At 38.8% G+C, this 24,951-nt stretch overlaps 1 protein-coding gene across 28 annotated transcripts in view; it reads left to right on the top strand.

Annotated features, from left to right (window-relative positions):
* SETD5 (SET domain containing 5) overlaps nucleotides 1-24,951 on the top strand; it is an 88,668-nt gene that overhangs the window by 50,205 nt on the left and 13,512 nt on the right. For 22 of the 28 annotated variants that reach the window (XM_055110901.2, XM_055110907.2, XM_055110908.2 and 19 more), the window contains 6 exons: nucleotides 104-424; nucleotides 806-1,048; nucleotides 6,148-6,277; nucleotides 16,796-17,043; nucleotides 20,884-20,940; nucleotides 22,819-23,289. In XM_055110901.2, coding sequence (XP_054966876.1) covers nucleotides 104-424; nucleotides 806-1,048; nucleotides 6,148-6,277; nucleotides 16,796-17,043; nucleotides 20,884-20,940; nucleotides 22,819-23,289 — 1,470 coding nt within the window. The remainder of the gene's footprint in view (nucleotides 1-103; nucleotides 425-805; nucleotides 1,049-6,147; nucleotides 6,278-16,795; nucleotides 17,044-20,883; nucleotides 20,941-22,818; nucleotides 23,290-24,951) is intronic. The other 6 variants (XM_008966850.5, XM_003814230.5, XM_063602096.1 and 3 more) reach the window with 1 other exon arrangement.

The raw sequence follows: 24,951 nt of genomic DNA on the forward strand, positions 1-24,951 counted from the left end.
ATTTTTCATCAGTAGACATTCTGAATGCTTAAAGTGAATAGGAAATTAGACTGTTTGCTGATAAAACATTTCTGGTAAGCATCTGACCCTACTATTGCTACAGGATATTGCTGCAGAAAAACCAGTCCCCAAGCCACCTCCAGCAAAGCCTTCTAGGCCCCGGCCGAAGAGTCGAATTTCTCGGTACAGGACCAGTTCAGCCCAAAGACTAAAGCGTCAGAAGCAGGCCAATGCACAGCAGGCAGAATTGTCACAAGCTGCCTTGGAAGAGGGAGGAAGTAACAGTTTAGTAACTCCTACTGAAGCTGGAAGTCTAGACAGTTCAGGAGAAAACAGGCCATTAACAGGGTCTGACCCAACTGTGGTGTCAATTACTGGATCCCATGTCAACCGTGCTGCATCTAAATACCCCAAAACCAAAAAGGTAAGTCACAAATGCATCTTTTATAAGTCCAGTCTGGCAAGGGCTGTCTTAGTGAAATGAGAGGACCTATAATCCCCAGAAGAAACTAATCTCAATATTACTAGATTGAAAGTTCTAAAATGCTTTGACACAAAAGGCTGGAGTCATCCTGCTACCTGTTTCCTTATTTTTAGTCAGCTTAAATCACTGATAGCTGAAATTATTCCTCTCTTAGTGGGCGTGGAGAGGGTGAAGGAAGATATCCTTGTGTTCTGGTTGCTCAATTCATTCTTACTGCAGCTGCTGCATCTCCTCCTGTCCTAGTTTCTAGATGACGTTTGTCTTTATGAACTACACTGCTACCTCTTGATTTATAAACTAATGATCTCTTTTTTACCTTAGTATCTAGTTACAGAATGGTTGAATGACAAAGCAGAGAAGCAAGAGTGCCCTGTTGAGTGCCCTTTACGTATCACAACGGATCCAACTGTACTGGCAACGACCCTAAACATGTTACCAGGTCTTATCCATTCCCCGTTAATTTGCACCACCCCCAAACACTACATTCGCTTTGGCTCACCCTTTATCCCTGAGAGACGTCGAAGGCCCCTTCTGCCTGATGGCACATTCAGCTCCTGTAAGAAGGTATGTCTGTGTTTTTGTGTGTGTGTTGTGTTTATGTGTGTGTGCTTTATTTTTTTAAGCCTAAGATTCCTATCATCATGACATAAATAAAATGTTCTCTAGATAGCCACTCTGCCCATGTGAGTTTATAATGAGTTAGTTGTTCAGCCATAAATACTGATTCATCAAGAGTCTGTGAGACTGTGGTGGAATGAATGTACTGCATTTTTAGTGCTCAGATTTGTGACTGGTCACTGATGTCTCTTCTGAGAACCCTTGAGGTTCCTGAGTGAGAGCACACAGCAGTGGATGACTGAGTAGAGACGGATATGTTTTGTGTGTGCTCTTGTGATATGGGTTAACATGTCCATTTATGATTATTGTGTGAGATTAGGCCCTGGGTCCTCTAGAACACTGTTGCATAAATGAAAAAAATTAAATTGTTTTGAATCAATTCAACCGTTATTATCCACTATCATCACTTGAAGGAAATTAGAGGAAAAATCCTATTGTAATTGGCATAATTCCTGTTCCTTGATCAAATGACAAGTCGGACTGTTTATTCCAAGAGAATACAGAATCTACCCTAAAAGACTCTCTTTCCCTCTCTGTTTCTGCCTCTTTCTCCTCTTTCCAGTTACTTACTGTTTTTGGATCTAGTGGCAGTAGCATTTGGTGGTGTTTTTGGAATGCTCTTTCTTAATTCCCAGAAGCCCTGCATATTTTCCAAAGGTGTCTCTTAGGAATAGATCACTCCCTCAGATCTATGATGTCGTTTTCCATGTTTCTAGAAGTATAGGACACCCTTTCATTTGGTCTTCCTTTGAGGTAGAGTCTGTTCCCTGGAACACCCTTTTCTCTTATCCTCAGATCTGGATTCAGGCTGCCTTCCTCAGTGTCTGCCATTGCCCTCCTCCACTGGCATCACGTACATGAGGATGCTGCATGTAGATTATTTGATGTGATGAAGTCTCCAACTCCAGGCAGGTCTTCCCTGACTCCTCCAAACTTAAAAGTTTTCTCTTTCCCCAAAGAACAGAAATTATTTCTCCGGGGGAGGGGGGCATGAAAGATGAGCCAAAGTGGTGTGGGATATGGAGGGGAGGAGGGCAATAGGAATCTGCAAAAAGGAAGGACACTACTGCTGAATGAGCAGCACATTGCAGAAAGTCTTTTCCTAATTGCACATCTTACCTAAACATTGGAATCACTCATTGGTTTGTCCGGGGAAACCCTCGTAGAATTCCTAAAGAGAAATTTGACCATTTCTAAGGATGTTAACTGTTGAAGCATCTTATCAAGCCAGGTCGTACAATCTCCTATTTTGGTCCTTTAAGGAGTGTAGGCAATTATTTATTACAGATAAGTAATGAAGTCTGAGCTGCAAATAATATGAACTAGGCTCTTGAATTGAAATTCCTTCTTGATAATTCTAACGCTGGGTTGCAGTCTTTCTGTTTCCATCTTTTCCAACTAGCAGAGACTTAACGAAAACCAAAAACGTGTCTAGGACTGTAACTTCAGATCTGGTAGAAAATGCATTTCTTTAAGCTTTTTTAACTTGGTTCTGCTTTTATACTTGTATCTATAGCACATCCTTAAATTTCTACGGGCAACAGATAGAAATTCCATTTAACACAAGTCCCTGTTATATTCTCCAAGTGTATCTGACTATCCTTAATCTCATTTATACAGGCTCTACTCAAGCACTTTTATCTATGTGTCATGGTTAGTCTTTAGGAAGAGTTTAGGCTGCATACACAGGATTATCATAACAAGACTATTTAAATAGGATCTTTAAAAACTGTTTAAGTTTAAGTCATTGCTTTATTATGTGCTGTTCACATATCAAGATTCTATTTTTTAAAATACAGCTTTTTATGAGGCAAAATAAAATGAAATGGAGTGTTTTAGCTAGAATAGAATTTGGCTTTATAGCAGTGAAGAAGAGTTCTTCTTCTAATATTGGTCTTCTTCTAATATCTCCTTCTAATATTGGTTAGAAAGGACTTGCCTAATGCAGAACCTAAGAACATTTTCATTATTCAACAAAATTGTAATAAAATTCTGAAAATCCCTCAGAGTATAAGTTAATCAGATAGATAAGAAAACCCTCCATGGGATTATTTAGAACAATGTATATTTCTAATAGGCTCACTGTTTCATATCTCACTAAAGAGGTAAGGGCCTGGCCTCGTAAGTTAAAAACTTACCAGTATAGGACAAATTAAAGTTGTATCTGTATAGTTGTACTCAGATTCTTATGCTATTTATTTTTATTTTTATCATTATTATTTTGCGACTTCTGAAAAGAAGAGGAGTTCAGGTATTTGACAGAACATTTTATGATATCCCTAGAGTTTCTAAATTGAATCATAGTTTTTAAGAAGCATTTTGCATTTTTTAGTTCCTCAGTTGGTATTTTAAAAACATTTATAAGTGGCCAACAAGGCTCTCAGTAGTGTTTCACCTTGTTCTCTCTAAACTCCTCTTCTAAACACAATGTGTATAGGGCATTTGGTCTCCAGACTTCTTAGAAAAACCAGTCTGACTGATAATGAAACAGTGTGCTTTGCATTGATAATTAATATTTCATTTTATACACTGGAGCATTATTTGTAAATCTCCAAACATAGCATTGAAATTTAGTTGAACCGGGACTCGGTGAAAATCTGCTCAGTGTTCAGTACTGTACTATAAGCTTTCTTCACATACATTATCTCACTTATCATGCATGAAATTGGGATCATTGTCCTAAATTTATATATCCAGAAGCTTTGTCTCAGAAATGTTTGGTAACTTGCCCAAAGTGAAGCAGCTAATAAGTGACACAGCCAGATTTCTTCTGGTGGGGGATAGTAGGGGTTCACAGGGTCTCACTGTTGTCCAGGCTGGAGTGCAGTGGCATCATCACAGGCTCACTGCAGCCTTGACCTCCTGGGCTGAAATGGTCCTCCTACCTCAACCTCTCGTGTAGCTGGGACCACAGGCACACCACCACGCCTGGCTAATATTCATATTTTTTGTAGCGACAGGGTTTTGCTGTGTTTCCTAGGCTGATCTCAAACTCCTGAGCGCAAGGAGTCTGCCCACCTTGGCCTCACATTCTGCTGGGATTACAGATATGAGCTACTGAGCCCAGCCTCACAGCCAAGTGTCAAGCCAGGGCTTCTGGACTCCAAAACCTGTATTGCTTCCTTGCTCTTTCACCATAATAGCGAGACCTTTAAAATATTTATCCATCTTTGAGCCTCCCAGAAAACTGCTTTGCAATATACTTTAATAGAGGTTCAGAGAAGGGAGAAATATTCTTTTGATTTTAACAACTTGCTGAGTAGGTGCATCTAAAATTAACTTATTATCCGTGAGGTTAATTGTATCTTGTTAGATACAAACAAATGTCCATGTTCCTTTTTTATATGAGTCCTGAAATATTGTAAAATTATACAGCAGAACCTGGAGGAGTAGGTTTGATCGTATTTGCTGTGTTTCACCTCATAGCTAACCATGGTAGCATCTTTCTTCTAGAATACTCCTGTTCTGATTTTATGTTCCCTTTTTGTAGTCATCAGATCCAGAATGTAAATTATTTTACGAGTACATCTACTAGACCCTGGAAATATTAAAAAATTACTCAGATAGGAAAGCTTAGTGACCTCAAATGAGTGTTTTCTGCTTTGAAAAGAAAAACTTAAAGGTGGCTATAACAAAAGATTTTTCACTCCTGAGCCTAATTTTTCCATTATAAAATGAGTGCTTTGGACAAGATGACTTCTAAGTTCTCTTCTAAGCTTTAAGGCTATATGTATGGTTCTGACAATTCATCTTTACATCATTATTCTGTGTCTAAGATAGTTCATTCTTCGGATTTTTTATTTTGTTTTTGTGTTTGCTTTTCAGAGACCTGGTTGTATCCTAAAATGTTTACGTGATTCAAATTACCATTGAGAGCTCTTTTTTATATCCTTGTTCACTCTTCCTTCCAAGTGTTTACAGTTTCAGTTTTGCTTTCATTTGGCCAGCCACAATGACATTTGTATGATGTAAGATTTTTTTTTTTTTTTTTGGTAAAATTTTTGTGGATTATTTCCTAGGTTTCTAAGAGGGAAAATCTATGAGAATTGCTCTCTGGTGAAGAGAATATTTACTTACCTGTAATACATGTTCTCTAAAGGTATAAATTATAATAATTCACCTTTGCTCTTCCTATTGGGGGAGGGTCTTACTCAGAAATTGATGTTTATCAAAATTCGATCTGTCTTATGTCAGGGCAGGAGAGCCACAGAGTGGTGAGCAACCTACAACTGTATATCTTAAGAGAACACAATTACAGGTAAGAAATTTTCTGTCTTCCACAGGATACATAATCTTATTATCCTAATCTTTGCAGGTTTACTATCTGGCCTAAATTTATTTCTCGTCAGTTTATTATTCTAATCTTTACTACCAAAAACTTGTGACTGATAGGTCTTCTTTTTGACTTTTTCCCTTTTTTTTGATTTCTACTGAAGCTCATTTCGTGATTTGCATTACTCATGCATAATGTAACCAAACTACTTGTTGAAGGGGGGAGTCCCATAGGTTATTTCATTTGAAATAAACCTTTTGGAAACGCTTTTGGTACCTGTAGTGAAGAGCTATTAATCCTCATCCAAAATCTTCCAATGAATCTTTTTTATTACCTCTTCACACGTCTCTAGCACGGGGCAGACAACTTTTAAGAGATCTTTATCTTCATTCTAGGCACTTATTTTATGTATTAGTTTTATTCTATACGATCACAGTCTCTCCTAAATAAATGTTAAGATTTCTTCCTAAGTCTTGCCATTTTACACCATCCCAAACGGTATGAAAAGTTAAATAGCAGTCATTTTTTATTGGTTTTTGTCTTTTGATGGGATCTCATTATATGTAATCCAGATTTCCTCAAGTTTGTCAGTTAAAAGGAATTGATAGGACAATGTTCCAATATGCTGAGACACAAGACAATAAAATGCTTGACTGTGTAACTGAATTAGTATGTTGAATTGTATCACTCACCAGTTGATGTACATTTAAAACAGGTGCACTAAATAGTTTTAGATAATTATTGATAATTCTCTGGTTCTTTTCAATTATAGCGCTGGATAAAACAAGCCTTAGAAGAAGGGATGACTCAAACATCATCTGTACCCCAAGAGACTAGAACTCAGCACCTATACCAAAGCAATGAGAATAGTAGCTCTTCTAGTATCTGCAAAGACAATGCAGGTACGTATCTAAAACCTTTCTGACTATATGACCAATGATTGTTTCAGGTCTGCATAAAAAATTTAAGTATGAGTATTTCTGATACAAAAAGAAATGGCGTGTTTTCTAAATAGTTACTTTACATCTGTCTTTACAGAGGAAGAGAGAGATCTCAAGTCAGGGATCAGTTTTCCCAGGACGACAAAGAAGGACTAGACAGTGTACAGATAACAGCAGAAATGGTTATAAAAAAGGTTAGATACATTTAAAGTAGTAAGTTTAGGAAATTTATATTCATATTTATAAGATGGGGCAAGGGCAAGAAAGTGGTGGAACACTAATATTCAGGAAAGAAATAAAATTCTGAGTGATTAAGTTGGGTGGGACATGGTTGAGGGAGCAGGGTATGAATGAAATAAGTGAAAAATTATTATCAATTGATTGTTTTCAAAGGGGCTTGTATAATTAGCATAAAATTTTTAAAAGAACAGCCGGGCGCTGTGGCTCGCACCTGTAATCCCAGCACTTTGGGAGGCCAAGGTGGGTGGATCACCTGAGGTCAGGAGTTCGAGACCAACGTGGCCAACATGGTGAAACCCTGTCTCTACCAAAAATGCAAAAATTAGCTGGGTGTGGTGGCAGGTGCCTGTAATCCCTCTCTAAACAGGAGGCTGAGGCAGTGGAGAATCACTTGAACCCGGGAGGTGGAGGTTACAGTGAGCCAAGATCACGCCACTGCACTCCAGCCTGGGCGACAAGAATGAAACTCCGTCTCAAAAAAAAAAAAAAAAATTTTTAAGACAACGTTAAATCTAAAGTCTTTGTGCATTTTTAAACTAGATGTCAATGAAAAATCATCTGTTCCATTGGTTTTGACAGTGACTTGCAAAGGATGTAATTGAAAGCACTTGTGATATCTTAATGTATTTTGTGACAATCTTTTTACCAGTTTCTCCTGCAAATATCAGCTTAATTGAAAAGTTCTTTGTGATTTTCATAACTTTTCTCTAAATCAGTTTTTTAAATATTAGACAATCAAAATACCAAAGTAAATTAGATGCTAAAGCAACCTTTCAGGTTGCAACAAACAGAATATTTCACATTTTCATAAAAAACCCACTTCATTGTTCCTGTTTACCAACTTGCTGAATAAATGTAATGAACTTGAATTTAATTAGATAAATTTTTAGTAGCAGATATTGCAACTAAAATCAGAACTTTTCTTAAAGTTCTTACTTCATTTGGATTTTACTTCTTTTTAGATTTTATTTCAGAAAACGTGAATTGCCTTTTTTTCTTTTTTTTTCTTTCTTTCTTTTTTTTTTTGAGATGGAGAATCAAGCGATTCTCCCTGCCTCAGCCTCCCGAGTAACTGGGATTACAGGCACCCGCCACCTCACCCGGCAAATTTTTATATTTTGAGTAGAGACGGGGTTTCACCATGTTGGCCAGGCTAGTCTCGAACTCCTGACCTCAGGTGATCTGCCCACCTCGGCTTCCCAAAGTGCTGGGATTACAGGCATGAGCCACCATGCCTGGCTGTGAATTGCCATTTTTTAAATTATGGATTTAGTTTATTCTTTTGTCTCTAGATTAGATTATACCTCATAAGTTACCACCTATATACCTCAGGATAATAAAATTCCAGTTATCTGAAAGATAAATTATACTGTTTATTTAAAATATTTTCTTCTAGTATTCACCAAAAATTAGGGAGATTTAGTCAAATATGAATAGTATAAAGAAATCTTGGTACGAGATTTCCATTTGTATTATTTCTTTTTTAACAGCTTTTAAGGTGTAGTAAGAATATAACTTAGCTGAAATAGACTATCATGTTTGTGTATCTATCTGGTGTGTGTGTTAATGCATGTGTATAGTTAAGATTGGGAACAGGAGATTGCATAGCAGTTCACATCCTGACTAGCAAAGGATTATAGGCAAAGTGTCTTTGTTATCACATGCCCTGGTTGGAAGGAAATTAGGATTCCTAGTCACCAGCCTTTTTGGTTATTGTTGAGCTTCTGCCCTAGTCTAACAGTGAGAAACACTCACAGGACACACCTTGCCCTTAAAAAGCAATGTAGGAAAATATTTGATTTTAAAAATCAAGCAGCAGTCAAATGCGCAAGTTATATTGCTACAAAATTAGCGTAAATTCTGAGGAATTACTTTTATTTGTTGGCTTTCTTTTGTTTTTTTCAAGAATACCAAAGAGACATTAAGAAAGGGGAAAGGATTTCTATAATAGAAAAAATCAAACAGACCTTTACTTGAAAACCAGCTGTGTCCCCTTTACTAACTATATGATGTTACTAGAAGTCTCTGAGGCTAGGCGTGGTGGCTCACACCTGTAATCCCAGCACTTTGGGAGGCCAAGGCGGGCGGATCATCTGAGGTCAGGAGTTCGAGACCAGCCTGGCCAACATGGTGAAACCCTGTCTCTACTAAAAATACAAAAATTAGCTGGGCCTGCTCACGCACCTGTAATCCCAGCTATTTGGGAGGCTGAGGCAGGAGAATTGCTTGAACCTGGAGGTGGAGGTTGCAGTGAGACGAGATTGCGCCACTCCACTCCAGCCTGGGTGACAGAGGGAGATTCTGTCTTTAAAACTTAAAAAAAAAAAAAAAAAAAAAAAGTCTCTGAGCCTCATTTGTAAAATGGGAATAGCAATACCTGCTTTATAGAGCTAACATTAGAATGAATAATGTATATAAAGTTCTCAATATAGTATCAGGCCCATAAGAGTAATTATTATACAGTCATTATTCTACACAGAATACTCTTTCTTGTAGAGTATTTGTGGATTAATAAATACATTAAAGATTCTGGCTGGGCATGATGGCTCACGCCTGTAATCCCAGCACTTTGGGAGGCTGAGGCGGGCAGATCACGAGGTGAAAAGATTGAGACCATCCTGGCCAACATGGTGAAATCCCATCTCTACTAAAAATACAAAAAAAATTAGCTGGGCATGGTGGCATGCACCTGTAGTCCCAGCTACTCAGGAGGCTGAGGCAGGAGGATCGCTTGAACCTGGGAGGCAGAAGTTGCAGTGAGCCAAGGTCACGCCACTGCACTCCAGCCTGGCAATAGAGTGAGACTCCGTCTCAAAAAGAAAGAAAGAAAGAGAGGGAGGGAAGAAAGAAAAGAGAAAAGAAAAGAAGAAAGAAAGAAATACATTAAATATTTTAAGTTCCTAAAAGCTGAAACTTTATAGAAATAAAAGTTATTATCAAGGTAGGGCAGGGGCATGATGTTCATTATTTGTAAATGATGTGGGTCTATTCTTAGAAGAGCCTAAGTAATCAGCTGAAAAACTTAGAATTAATAATAAGAGTTTAGGCCAGGTGTGGTGGCTCATGCCTGTAATCCCAGCACTTTGGGAGGCCGAGATGGGTGGATCACGAGGTCAGGAGTTCGAGACCATCCTTGCTAACACAGTGAAACCCCATCTCTACTAAAAATACAAAAAATTAGCTGTGCGTGGTGGTGGGCACTTGTAGTCCCGCTACTCGGGGGGCTGAGGCAGGAAAATAGCATGAACCCAGGAGGCGGAGGTTGCAGTGAGCTGAGATCGCGCCACTGCACTCCTGCCTGGGCAATAGAGTGAGACTCTGTCTCAAAAAATATATATATATACTAATAATAATAAGAGTTTATTAATATCACTGGATAGAAGGATAAATATATAAAAAGTGTAAATATATTTTAAAAAATCATTTATATACCAAGAAAGTAAATGAATACCAATTTTTTTGTTCCAAAACTTAACAAAACTAAGAAACTGCCTAGGAATAACCTTAGTTGGGTATATGGAGTAAACTGTTACTGAGAAATATTTTTAAAGTCTGAGGAAATGGAAATTTCTTTTTCTTTTTCTTTTTTTCATGAATCATACGTGAGCCTTTGATAAATTTCATGTTCATTATGGAAAGAATATATATATGTGTATATATATATTTCTTTCTCTTTCTCTCTGTCTTTATATAGTTCCCATGAAACTGCCTTGTTTTTGGAATTTGATTAAATGATTCTGAAGTCTACCTTTAAAAAAATAAGAAAAAAATTGAAAAAATAATAATGAAGTACTTTCTCTTGAGGTGTAAGACGAGCTTCTAGTATGAAGCTAATAGTTAAATTTAGTATAATATTGATGCAAGAATGGATGTATATATGCAACAAAATAGTCAGAATAGGCCTAAATATAAATGCAAAAGTTGGTAAATTGTCATGGAATTTTTAGTTAGGAGATTGAAAAAGAATTAGATTCTAGCTGGACACGGTGGCACGTGCCTGTAACTCTCAACTACTTGGGAGGCTGAGGTAGGAGGATCACTCAAGCCCAGGAGTCAAGTTCGACCTGCGCAACACAGCAAGACCTTGTCTTCAAAAGAACTAGGTCCTTTGCCAAAGAAAATTCTAGGCACATTCAAATATATATATTTTTTTAATTCAAACTTGGGCCTGGCATGGTGACTCTCACCTGCAATTTCCAGCTCTTTGGGATGCCAAGGCAGAAGGATCACTTGAGGCCAGGAATTTGAGACCAGCCTGGGCAGCAGAGAGAGACCCACATCTCTACAAAAAATAAAAATTAGCCAGGCATGATGGTGGGTTGTCTGTAGCCTTTAGGAGGATGACTTGAGCCCAAGAATTTGAGGCTGCAGTGAGCTGTGATAATGCCACTGCGTTCCAGCCTGAATGACAGCAAGACATCTGTCTCTAAAAATGATAAAATAAATAATTCAAACTGTATTAACCATGTTTTTGTGTCTATACTGCCTCTGTATTAATAGAGGATTAATACATTGGGGAAAGGATTTGCAGTAAAACTGCCGGGGAGTAATATCCCTGCTAGCAATCTGATAAAATTTATCATGTGCATTAAAAATATTCATAATCCTTAACCTAGTAGTCGTTCATTTGTTCTGCTTGGTATCTTTCCTACAGAAATAGACAAAGAAACCAAAATTTATATATAAGGTTGGTGCAAAAGTAATTGCGTTTTTGGACCATTAATTTTAAATCACTGTAACTAGGCTCAGACACATCTTTATTAATCAAAATAGGAACCACTGCAATCAACACATTTTTGCCAATGAGAAATAAGTTTGTTTATTCCTGTAGCCTAAAAATCTATGCTTCAGGATTCGACAAACTCTTGGAAAATATTTTCTGCATCCTGCTGGTTGTGGAAGCACCTTCCCTGTAAAAAGTTGTCAGATGCTTGAAGTGGTACCTGGTTGGCGAGAGGTCAGGTGAACATGGCGGGTGAGACAAAACTCTGTAGTCAAATTTGTTCAGCAGCTTCAAAAGTTGAATGAATTGTTTATTAGAATAATTAATTCTTAGTTATTAACAATTGCAAAAACTATAGGTTAAAAATAATCTGAATTCCAACCCCAGGAATGGTAGAATTTGTAATTTTATCTGCTTGTGCACATACTTGTAATGGAGTATCATATACTATTTATTGAAAATTTTATTTTTGATTCATTTTATCAAATTAACTCCCTCTACCCCCCAAAACAGCATAGTACCACCTTTGAATTAGATTTGTGATCTTACCTAGCACCTTGAATTTGTAAGAATATTAAAAGAATAGCCAGGTGCAGTGGCTCACGCCTGTAATCCCAGCACTTTGGGAGGCCGAGGCAGGCGGATCACGAGGTCAGGAGATCCAGACCATCCTGGCTAACATGGTGAAACCCCGTCTCTACTAAAAATACAACAACAACAAAACAAAACAAACAAACAAAAAAAACCGGGCATAGTGGCAGGCGCCTGTAATCCCAGCTACTCGCCACTGCACTCCAGCCTGGGCGACAGCGAGACTCCATCAAAAAAAAAAAAAAAAAAGAATATTAAAAGAAGAATATACGATGACTAAGGTTCCTTCTAGGAATGTAAGGATGAGTTAATATTTGAAAATTTAATAATCGTCATTTGTTAGCAGGTCAAATGGGGGAGGAGAAGTCATAACACAGTGATTTTTATCAATTTAATGATAAAATAACATACTATGATCTTTTAATATCTAGCTGAAAAATTGCCAGTTGTCATGCATCATGAAAACTAGTTAAACATCAAAATAGGCTATCAAATTATCCCACTATTACCATTATTATTTAATATAGTCTAAGTAATTGTTAGCCAAAGTAATTACACCAACCCCCTCCCCCCCCAAAAAAAATCAACATAAGAGATATAAGTACTGGTAAAGAGGGTTAATGTGTTATCATGTACAAATACTATTATCTACCTAGAGAGTTCATTGAAAAACTGGTAGAGATTAATAGGATAACTGGATAAAAAATAAGTATGTAAACTTTTTAAATGTTAATAACATTTAGATAACGAAGGGAGAGATACGTTTTATTCATAGTAGTAAAAAAAAAACTAAAGAACTCTGGAGAGTAAACTTAATTAGACATGTGGTATATATAGATGAAGAGGGACATAATATGTGAATAACAAAGATTATGCCATGTTCCTGGGTAAGAATGCTTCTCAAATTACTCCTGAATTTCATGTAACACCAATCAAAATCCTAACTTTTTTTTTTTTTAATAGTATGAGCATGGTCATTGAATGACTTCTATAGTTCATTGCTAGAATAGCTAAAATATTTTGGAGAACTAGAATAGAATAACTGGAATTTCCCTAACAATTTTAATAAAAAGTATGCTGGTGTTGATTCAGTATTGGACAATAAGTGGAAAGAATAACATTCGGAAATAAACATTCAGAAGATAAGCCCAGTATATGTAAGAATCTAATAAGATAAATATATTTCAAATTAATAGGGAAATTATAGTTATTCTACACTTACAGAAGATTTTGGAAGAAGGTGCTGGCTATTTGTTATGGGGAAAGGATGGATTAATTGCTACCCCATACTTAAGTATGTTCTTTTTTCCTTTTTTGTAATGGCAGTTTGTCAGTGTGAAATAAAATGTTCTTTTTTAATTAAAATCTAAATTAAAAATTAAACATGGAGACAAAAGGAAAATAGTCTGGCATTTTTACAGTCTCAGGGTGGGTTAGCAAAGACATGATATCAGAAGCAGAAAAGTGATCCGTTTGACTAAATAGAAACAAAACATATAGCAGAGACTTGTAAATAAAATTGAAGGCAATCAGTAAACTGGGAAAATACATTTGTAATTTTATTGACAAGGGGTCAACATTCTTACTATTTAAAGAGCCCTTACAGATGAAGAAAAAGACCCCAACACCTCAGTAGAATGCAGGCTGAAGAACATGAGCCAGCAGTTCTCACAGGACTAAATATAAACTACACATATGTAGATATTCTTTTGATTTAATAATCCTACATGTAGCCATTTGTTCTAATAGCAAAAAATGAAAAAAAAGTTGGTTAAATTTTGATAATACTAATGTTGTGCAGTCATTAAACCTGAACTGTAGATTTCTATTCATTGTCATAAAATGTTGACCATGTATTTCTGAGTGAAAATAGTTACTGAGTAGTTTAGATAAGGCAAGAGTCAGTGAAGCAACGTCTCGATAAAAATTTACCAGGATATTAGCATGCGTTTATTTGTGGATATGATTTTCAGGTTGTGTATGTGTTTGTATAACCTTGTTAATTTTTTGAGTAAAGGTGAAAAATAATAATAATAAAAGATGGATAGATTTGACCACATAAAATTTGGAAACTATATATGCAGGAAAAAGAGAAAAAGTAGGCAAATGACTTGGCTTTCTTTGGCCTGTAAACTTCTTAAGGGCAGACATCAGGTCTCTTGTTGAATACAGTATCATAATAAGTACTCAGTAAATATATGTTGAATGAATGCCTTGTACATTGATTTGCACGTGGCAGATTTCACCTGTATCTTATAACTCCTTTCTACAACTAACTTCATCACTTAACATAATTGACTTTGATAGTTATAGTGTTGGACCTAGCAGTACAGAGATCTGTAAGATTCCATTGTTTAAGACCCTTGAAATATTAAATATATAAAAGTTATTCCGAATATAAGCCATGAATTACATGTTTGTTTCTGTTTTATACCTAGGCACTTTTTAAAAGGAGGAAAGAAAATTTAGTATCTGGAACAAAAGGAAGATGTGAATATACTTCCAATCTAGGAATATTAAAAATTCTGAGATATCAGAAAGGAAAAATATGCATCTTCAATAATTTTTTGCATTTATTCTTCCCTCTTCATCTAAACATCTCCTACCCTAGTTTAGCGCCTCATAATTCTTTGCTAACTACTGTGTTAACTCCAGATGGTTTCCCAGTTACTAGTCTCATACTGACCATTGCTTCCAGATAATCTTCCTGGCCCAAAAATTTTCCTTGAAGGCCTGGAATAAATGTCACTCCTTCCATCCACCAAGCCTTTGGGATATACTTTAACCTATTGATTAAGAATATAGATAGATGGAGCCAGGCGCGGTGGATCACGCCTGTAATCCCAGCACTTTGGGAGGCCGAGGCGGGTGGATCACGAGGTCAAGAGATCAAGACCATCCTGGCCAACATGGTGAAACCTCGTCTCTACTAAAAATACAAAAAATTAGCCAGGCATGGTAGCGAGCACCTGTAGTCCCAGCTACTCGGGAGGCTGAGGCAGGAGAATGGTGTGAACCTGGGAGGCGGAGCTTGCAGTGAGCCGAGATCGTGCCGCTGCACTCCAGCCTAGGTGACAGAGCAAGAGTCCGTCTCAAAAAAAAAAAAAGAATATAGATAGATGGGGCCAGGCACGGTGGCTCACGCCTGTAATCCCAACACTTTGGGAGGCTCAGGTGGGTGGATCACTTGAGGTCAGGAATTCAAGGCCAACATGGTGAAACCCTGTCTCTACTAAAAATACAAAAATTAAGAATGTAGATACATGGGAGCAAGGATACCTGTTTTGTCTCTCTCCACACATCAAGTTTCTCACCATTAATATGGGGATGATAATAATAGTGCTCGATTTATAGAGTTGTTAAAATTAGATATTTCACAATAAAGCACATGGCATAGTCTGTGGTATATAATAATCATTTAGAAAATACAGCTTTTTTTTTTTTAACTAACACATAGCAATATGTGTTACCTTTCTTGATCATGCTAATACTAATGTGTTCACTTTTTTTGTTGTGTCGTTTTGTTTTGTTTTGTTTTGAGACAGTCTCCTCCCTCTGTCAACCAGGCTAGAGTACAGTGGTGCAGTCTCAACTCGCTGCAACCTCTGCCTCCTGGGTTCAAGTGATTCTTGTGCATCCACCTCCTGAGTAACTGGAACTACAGGCATCCACCACCACTCCTGCTTAATCTTTTTTGTGTATTTAGTAGAGACAGGGTTTTGCCATATTGGCCAGGCTGGTCTCAAACTCCTGGCTTAAGTGATCTGCCTGCCTCAGCCTCCCAAAGTGCTGGGATTATAGGCATGAGCCACCACACCTGGCCCTGTTTCTATTTCTTACACATTTTAAGCCTCTTGAAAATAGAATGTATGATGACCATTTTTCCCTTCATACCTAGTTCAGTAATCAGTAGGTATTAAATATATATCTTTTTAACTGTAAATGAATAAAACTGTATTTTTATTCTGAGAATCAAGTGAGAAAGGTGCTTTGACCTAAATGGTCACTAAAATATTTAGTGTAGCAACTTGCTTTTTAAGTGGATCTAAGAAGTATAGAAAATAGGATTATTCTAGTCAAAAAAAAGAATGTGAACCTAATTTTGTAATGGTTGGGGGAAGTTTTTGTAGAAATCATTTCATGCTTTTTAGGTAGAAAAGGGGCTAGACATGGATCAAGGAATCATATAAGAATAGAAAGAGCTTCTGAAAAGGGACACACATATATAAGAGATGGTGAAAGGAATTTGGATTTAGCATCCCAGTACCTTTAGTTGGTGATATAGCAGTTTAGTAGAGGGTAACTGTAACACAGTAACAAAAACTTTTCAGAAACTCAATGTAAAAGAAAGAACTGTAGCAGTGGCTCACACCTGTAATCCCAACACTTGGGGCGTCTAAGGCGGGCAGATCACCTGAAGTCAGGAGTTGAAGACCAGCCTGGCAAACGTGGTGAAATGCCATCTCTACTAAAAATACAAAAATTAGCCAGGTGTAGTGGTGCATGCCTGTAATCCCAGCTACTCGGGAGGCTGAGGCAGGTGAATCACTTGAACCCGGGAGACGGAGGTTGCAGTGAGCTAAGTAAATGCCATTGCACTCCAGCCTTAGCGACAGAGCAAGGCTCCGTCTCATAAATAAATGAATAAATGAAAGAATTTTATATTTTGCACTGGTAGAAATTAAATTAGAGATCAGTCACATTTGATTTACCTGGAGTTTGGGAGATAGAATGTTTTCAGAGTTATTTTAAGCATGGTAATCAAAGAGTTTCTTTGGGATTTTGGTTGGAGTGGAGGAGATAACTTAATGGGATGAGGCAGAAAACAGTTAAGAGCCATTGTAGATTACAGATTAATGGCTTTACTGTAGAGCCTTAAATTAATCTGTGGTTTCAAACTCTCATCCAAGCTTTGTGTTTCACAGACTTGTTGAGCCCATTAAAGAAATGGAAGTCTCGCTATCTGATGGAGCAGAATGTCACCAAGTTACTTCGGCCTCTGTCTCCAGTCACACCACCCCCTCCCAATTCAGGCTCAAAGAGTCCCCAGCTGGCCACACCTGGCTCATCTCACCCAGGAGAAGAGGAGTGTCGAAATGGATACAGCCTCATGTTTTCACCAGTCACATCTCTTACTACTGCTAGTCGCTGCAACACTCCTCTGCAGTTTGAGGTGATTTGGGTTTGGTTGCTGGGAGTGCTGGATATGAAAATCATCATTTGTACCTTCTCATTTCAAATATAATACCATTCCAAATGTTTCTTTACTATCTTTCTTCCCCATCTCAGTAAGAGAATGGGAAACCTCAGGGTCATTGTGGCCTGTTACCTGGTAGCCTCTCATCTTGGCAGCCCCTATACTTTCCAAAATAGGCATACTGCTACCACAAATCCCATTCATGTATCTTTTGCATGCAGTCCATCAATCTCCATAAGTTTAGGTAGTAAGCATGCTAGATCTCCATCGTTATCTTTACTGTATACTTTGGTCAAAATAGGCCTCTAGCTGCCTGTAGTATCTGTTAGTAACACTAGCCTGAGAGCACAGATGATATTGATTGATTGTGTCTTCGTTTCTAGGCCTTTAAATAAGTGAAGTGTCTTTCCCAGGTTGTTTGGTATTTTCATTGTGGCCTTAGCAGAGATTTAGAAAACATTGGGGTATGGCTTATGGCGAATGTGGGTTTTTTCCACTCCAGGTTACTTTCCCTCTTTGTTATAATGTCTTAGGAATCAGAAGTAGACAAGAGGCTAGCAACATGTATTCATGAGACAAATTTATTACCTTCACTGTTGGATTAAGTTAGAAATGTCTGCCTCAGCTGTTTCAAAAAGTAATCTTGAATCACTTTAGTGTTCAGGTTTGGGTGACAGCAGGTTTCAATAGAATCCATGTATACTTTTTTAAAACACTTCATCTATTGCATGTTACTTTGATTTGTAATTAAAATGGACACTGTCTCTTTTTTCCTTCTCAGAAAAATTTGTTCTGACCACTAAACACACTCTGCTGCTCTGCCCCCTTGTTTGCACTTCTCCAGATGTGTTTTTTGAGAAAGGTGAACATTTTAACCAATCTTACGTTTCCTATTCAGCTTTTCCAAGTATGAGGATTCAGAATACTTCGATTTTTTGAGTAACTAAGAGGTAGCTAGCAACATTGAAAGCAGAACTGTATTCTTTCTTACCCTAGACCTCTACTTTTGGAGCAGACCTCTTTCTGGGTGAGGGAAAAAACCTCCTGGTTACATATCAGTTATCTAGGGAAATTACTCTTTACCAGATTCTTTATGAAATTCTTTCAGCCAGATAATAAAGCAGCTGATTCAGGCCTTTCTAACTTGACTTTGTCTACTTGCAATTGACTTTGCAGTTCGCACCTAGAGCTTTATAGTAAGGTATCATGAGAGGAATTCTCCCTGGAGGGCATAAGATTATAGGAATAGAGTGTCATACTTTATCAATACAGGTTTTATTATAAATGTGGAATTATGAAAATTAGAAGGAGGCCGGGCGCAGTGGCTCACGCCTATAATCCCAGCACTTTGGGAGGCTGAGGCGGGCGGATCACGAGGTCAGGAGATCAAGACCATCCTGGCTAACATGGTGAAACCCCGTCTCTACTAAAAATACAAAATATTAGCCGGGTGTGGTAGTGGGCGCCTGTAGTCCCAGCTACTCGGGAGGCTGAGGCAGGAGAATGGCGTGAACCCGGGAGGCGGAGCTGGCAGTGAGCCGAGATCGCGCCATTGCACTCCAGCCTGGGCAACAGAGCAAGACTCCGTCTCAAAAAAAAAAAAAAAAAAAAGAAAATCAGAAGGTAAGTCACTTTGCAAAACAAGCGGGTTCAGTACTCAGTGTGTTGCTTATCCCTTGTAGCATTTGGGATAACTATTAAACACTGCAAATATAAAGTGGTTTTGGTTTGGTTTTGTTTTGTTTTTTTTAATTGGTGATCATTTTAACAATACAGTCCATGCATAATGTTAGAATACCAGGAGGGAAGGAAAATATTAAATAGTAAAAGGTCCAAGGCATGGTTTCACTTGCAATTTAAGGAAATTTTACCTTTCTCATCAATAATAGAACAGATTTCACCACCCTGACCCATTCTAATCACCATTTTAATGGCCATACTCTTTGCTGTATTCTAGTACAGAGAGGTGGGGAGCCTTTTTTGTAGCAAAGGCTGTGACACATTGTGAAATATCAAAAAGGTGTCACGTATAAAGACCAGCTTAGGCTGGGCATGGTGGCTCACACCTGTAATCACAGTGCTTTGGAAGGCTGAGGCAGGAGGATTGCTTGAGGCCAGGAGTTTGAGACCAGCCTGGGTAACATCGTGAGACCACATTTCTGCAAAAATAAAATACAAAACTTAGCCAGGTGTAGTGGCATATACCTGTAGTCCCAGCTACTTGGGAGGCTGAAGCAGGAAGATCACTTAAGACCAGGAGTTTAAGACTGCAGTGAGCCATTATTGTGCCACTACATGCCAGCCTGGGCAACAGTGAGATCCCATCTCTAAAAATAATTTAAAGACCAGCTTAGGCCAGGTACAGTGGCACACACCTGTAATCCCAGCTACTCGGGAGGCCAAGGCAAAGGAATTGCTTGAGCCTGGGAGGTTGCAGGGAGCCAAGATTGCGCCACTGCATTCCACATTCCAGCCTGGGCAACAGAGGGAGACTCTTTCTCAAAAAAAAAAAAAAAAACAACCTTACTAGATTAGTTTGGGGAAGGATATTTTTGAAAAGGAAAAAAGCATTCAGGAAAATGGTGAGAAGTCTTAAGTGCTAAGGGGAAGAAGGTAAGAAGATAAACAGTGGAAGAGAACAAGATCTTCAGGAGGGGAAAGCATCTAGAAAGAAGAGTGGAAGCAACATTGGGAGGACAAGCTTAGTTAGCCTCTCCTTTCTACCAGCATAACCCTCCCCTCCTATTCTTGCCCTGAGAGCCATACTCCACCCACCATTTCACACATACGTGCACCTAGATGTACGCCACCCACTGTCCATGCCAAGTAAAATTCACAGCCAAAACCCTGCTTTGCTGAAGCAGCCTCATTTCCCCTACCTCAGCATATGCCTGCCACCTAGGCCACAGTTATTCAGAGTCTACATTAGGCACCCTCTCCTTACCTCAGCCCTAGCACCCCTGAGTCGTTGTCACGCTACCACCATCACTCTCTTCACGTGTTCCCATTTACATCTTTCCATTAAGCACTCACTGCTCAGTCTCTGTTATGGGACTGCTGCCTCACCTGAAAGTCCCAAGGTAAAGTCCTACCCTCTGTAGGATACAGGGACCTAAGTATACACATACATGCTTTTTCTGCTCTGTTGCCAAAAGTACAATGGATTTTACAAAATAACATTAATAGGGGTGGCTCAGGTCTAATTAGATTATGCCAAGAACCAACTCTAGCCTGTGAGCTAGGGATTCCATCAATCACATTTCCTGTAACTGTCATTCAAGAGGAACTGGCCATCTCCCTAACCATGTCAGCCCCCAGCACACTAATGTCTCCCCCTGGATAGCACTGGGAGGGCCTGAGGCATATAAGAGAATAAAGAAATGTGACAAGCAGAAGAGGCATTGGGTGAAGGAACAAGGTCCATGTAAGGAGGAATAAGGGGTAGGGTGCTCCTCAATAACAAATACTGTAGGTTGCTAAACTCTCATCTAAAATACAAAGACGTATAACACTAAAATTTCACCAGCCTAACTCTTTCCTTGTATGTGCTTGAGATGTTTACTTACAGCATGAAACATTATAACCAATTTATCCTTAAATGCTTTCAGAGATACCAGGAAGCATTTTAACAAGTCATTCTGTCCATTGAGATGAGTTCTGCAGTTAAATATTTCCCCTATGCATTCTTATTCAACTTCCCCGCCCCCGAAAAAAGTTGTGGCTAACATCTATGCTTGCTTTTATTTTTTGTTTGTTTTGTTTTGCTTCTTGACTTCGAGTAGATGAATAATAACAAGATGCTTTTCCCTCCTCTAGAACATATCCTCCCCTGAGAGTTCCCCTGCGCATAGGCCCGAGTCCCTGTCACCCGAGGTAGTTATCACACCATCTCAATCACACTTGGAGGCTGAGAGTGAGTGTTCATGAATGTGCTCCTGAGTGTGTGGGGAGGGCTGGGGATCTGAGTCAGTGGGGTGATGGGCTGGAGGGCGGCCACTCAGTCACAGTAAGTTGAATGAGTCTTCCTGTGTGACTGTGACTACACAGGACTGTCAATGTAGATGGAGGAAAATGAAGGTAGGAGTGTGTTTGTGTGTGTGTGTGTTGTGTGTGTGTTTGGTGGGGTTGGTTTTTGCCGTTTGGGGGAGGGGGTGGCTGGAGTTCTATTAAAGAATAGAATCTAGAAGTCAAGATACTGATATGTGGTAGGAGCCTTGTTAAAGAAAGGCTAATCAGGAAAGTTGAGTCAAAAGTTGTAAGAGCTGTTTTTTGAGTTGGGTGGTGACTTATGCCTTGTTCTAGGGTTAATCTAACAGCTCTGTAAACCAGATGTTTTGGCCTTTGGTTGATAGATTGAGCAGCTTCTTCAGGAAGGGAAAGTCATTCTGTCTTTCAGCTTTCCTACATTTTCTCTGCAGCTCCTTACTGGGTGCACAAGGAAACCAAGTGAGTCCCTGGCTTTCTGTCACAGGCCACCATTCTGCAATGGTTAGGATATGGTTGCTATACAAGTGTTATCTCTTAGGATATCAGTAGAGTGGTTTTCTCACAAACCCTACTGCTGTGGATATGTCAAACTCAGATTTTAGTGCTAGAGTTTCTATTATAAGCTTTCAGATGTAGTAACATTAACTCTGAATCTATTAATACATGGGACCTTTTTTCTCTTGAAGAGAAAGTTAGAGTCTCTCAGAAATAGTCAACTGAACTTTAACCCTATCCCCTTCCAATAAAAAATTAGGGCATAATTCAGTGACAGTCTACTAAGTTCTGAATCACTAGTAGTTCACAGGTTAATATGAAACTGAAAAAGGTTGTATTCCTCTAGTATATTAGAGATTTTCTTGGTGTTTTGACTCTAGCTTGTTAGGAAAGTAAAGCTCTCTCTCCTCAGTTGTTAAAGATTCTAAGATAACATAATTTGAAGACTGATATGGTATGGTATCTGGTTTTCTGGTACCATTCTTTGTCGGTTAGCTGTAGTTGACCTAGTGTTGGAAGTTTGGAGGTTATGATAACCAAATAGTAGGTGGGGTTTATTTTTGGTACATTTCAGCATTTCAGAATCTGCAGTGATGAGCATTAGTGGTCTTGTGGTATGTTGACGTACATTAGAGGATAAAGAAAGAAGAATTGAGTGGCCAGAAAGTTGTATGAGAAACACAGCTTCTTTAACAGTGAAAGTGAGTGAAGAACTGGTTGGTTGATGTCTTTAATGCCATCCTCCTTTACTGAACCAGTAACTTAAGTACTTGCCTTTCCGTCTACCTTCTCCTTCCTCCACCTTTTTCCCTTCCCCCCACCTTCCATCAATATTAATTTAGAAATTGATAACCCCGGAAGCCAGTTATCTTAAGACACCAGTCTCATCTTTGTTTTGTGCATGGGGCTAAGGTAAATTCCTAATTATACCACTTGTCCCTTAGTGTAGTACAAGCTGACTCAGCAACCTGATGAAAGGCTAAGCAGGCAAAATAGTCACATTTAGCCAATTACCTAATTCTAACTTTCCCAGTATTTCCCATCCAGAAAGACTTGAAAGCAATTTTGGAAAGGCCAGGGTTCTTTAGTACTCTGGCCCATGTACACTGTTGCTACGTGGGACTTTTACAGAATATAATGGCTTTATCTGCTCTACTTCCGTCCCTCTTATCTTTCCCTGTTCACCTGTGTCCCTCTCCCCTCCTTTCTGCCCTTTGACTTTTTCCTTTCTCCCCTACCCCATGTCTCCGTTGATTTTTATTCTTTCAGCTTTGTCACCGAAAAGACCTGGATTTGGCAAAAGTAGGATACCTTGACTCCAACACTAACAGCTGTGCTGATAGACCTTCCCTACTCAACTCAGGTCATTCTGACCTGGCTCCTCATCCCTCCCTCGGACCCACTTCTGAGACTGGTTTCCCAAGCAGAAGTGGAGATGGACATCAGACCCTCGTGAGAAACTCAGACCAGGCATTTCGGACAGAGTTCAACTTGATGTATGCCTACTCCCCTTTGAACGCTATGCCTCGAGCAGATGGACTGTATCGAGGATCTCCTCTAGTGGGGGATAGGAAGCCTTTACATTTGGATGGGGGATATTGTTCCCCTGCAGAAGGATTTTCCAGCAGATATGAACATGGCTTAATGAAAGACCTCTCTCGTGGATCCTTGTCACCTGGTGGTGAAAGGGCCTGTGAAGGAGTCCCATCTGCCCCCCAGAACCCACCACAGAGGAAAAAAGTAAGTGTTTCATGTTATATCGGTGAACTTTTCAAGAATGTTAACCAAGTAATTTAGTAGATATTCATAAGTTTCTGCTATGTGTTCCGCACTACTCTCAGACAAGTGAGACATAGTCTCTGCCAAATCCAGTGAAAGACAGGCTGTTTTAGTACAACTTGGTGAGTGTTGTAAATATTCAGCAAATGTAAATGCCTGTATGTGCCATATACTTGCTAGGCAATTGAGAGGTTAGAACAGTGAAAAAGAAATTTTACCTATTATTTAGTGTGTCCCAAGTTCGAGGCACTGTATTAAGCTCTTTAAATGTGTTTTATCCTCACAGTAAGCCTATAAGATAGGCAATTTTCCATTTTGCACATGAGGAAACTAAGGCAAGTTGAGTAACTTTCCCGTGGTCACACAGCTAGTAAATGGAAGGACCAGGATACTACCCAGTTTGAGAGAGAAGGCTGGAGTGAGAGGCGGCAGGTTACTGATTTAACTGAATCTCAAACAATAAGTAGGAGTCAGCCAACCAACAATTGAGGGTGAGGTATATTACAGTAGAGGGAGTAGAACAGGTAATTAGGTGGCACTCCATTGGGCAGGCAGCAGGCATGCAGTATGGTGCAAACAGTTGGATGTTGTTGTATCAGGTGGAAGGCCGGGGGAGCCAGGAGGAAAGTGCAGAGAGTGCTGGGCTGGGCCAGGCCATAGAGAGCTTGCTAATGGGTTGGGACTCCACTTCCAAGTAATGCCTGATCAAGAAGTCACAAAGCCAAAAATATGCTTTTGTATAAGTGGTTCTCAACTAGGGGTGTTTGAGAATGTGTAGGAGTGTTTTGAATTGTCCCAGTGACTTGCATTTATTGAGCAGGGCCAGGGATGCTGAATGTCCTGTGTAGGGGACAGTCCCATGTAATGGCCAAACATCTGTAGTATCCTCATTGAAATGAAACCTAGTGGTTTTTTATATTTTCATTATAATGATATTACCAGAATTTATTAACTTCTTTCCAAAATTATTTCTAGAAAATGCATATGCAAAACTGTCTATATTTTTGTTCCATTTGGACAGAAAAATGAGAACCCTAAGGGGATAGAAGGAGGAGGAAACATTGGCAGATAATTTGGATTAAGATAATAATTGATTTCGAAGATTGTTGCATGAACATCATTGACCACCAGAAACAGACATGAAAACAATCTTTGGATTTCTGGTTTTATAATATTTACTATGTGCAAAAGTCATAGAAATCATGATATTTTATTTCAGAAACACTTCTGAAATTTATTGGGCACATTTAAGCATAAATTTAAGCATATGCCAAATTCTGTGCTGGATATTAAAGATAAAAAGCCAGATAAACTTGGCCTTTGCCTTCCTAGAACTTATAGTTTAGTCAGGGAGCAATCAAGACATGGTAATAGGTTCTACGGCCTGTGTAAGCAATGTGCCAGAACAACAAAGAGAAGGTGTACTAGGCAGGGCACGGATTATGGTGGGCAGGGTGGGATGGGAGGTCTGCTGTCAGGAAAGAATGAGCAAGCATTAGGGAGATGAAGGGGAAGTTAGGGAGAAGTTACCAAGTTGTTTTCTAGAGCTAGCTTGCTAAAATTATAAACTGGAAATAATAATTTCCTCTCTTTTTACATTAATTACATCTATGTGTAAGACAG

Source organism: Pan paniscus, chromosome 2 (genome assembly GCF_029289425.2).
Source record: "Pan paniscus chromosome 2, NHGRI_mPanPan1-v2.0_pri, whole genome shotgun sequence".
Taxonomy (NCBI): domain Eukaryota; kingdom Metazoa; phylum Chordata; class Mammalia; order Primates; family Hominidae; genus Pan; species Pan paniscus.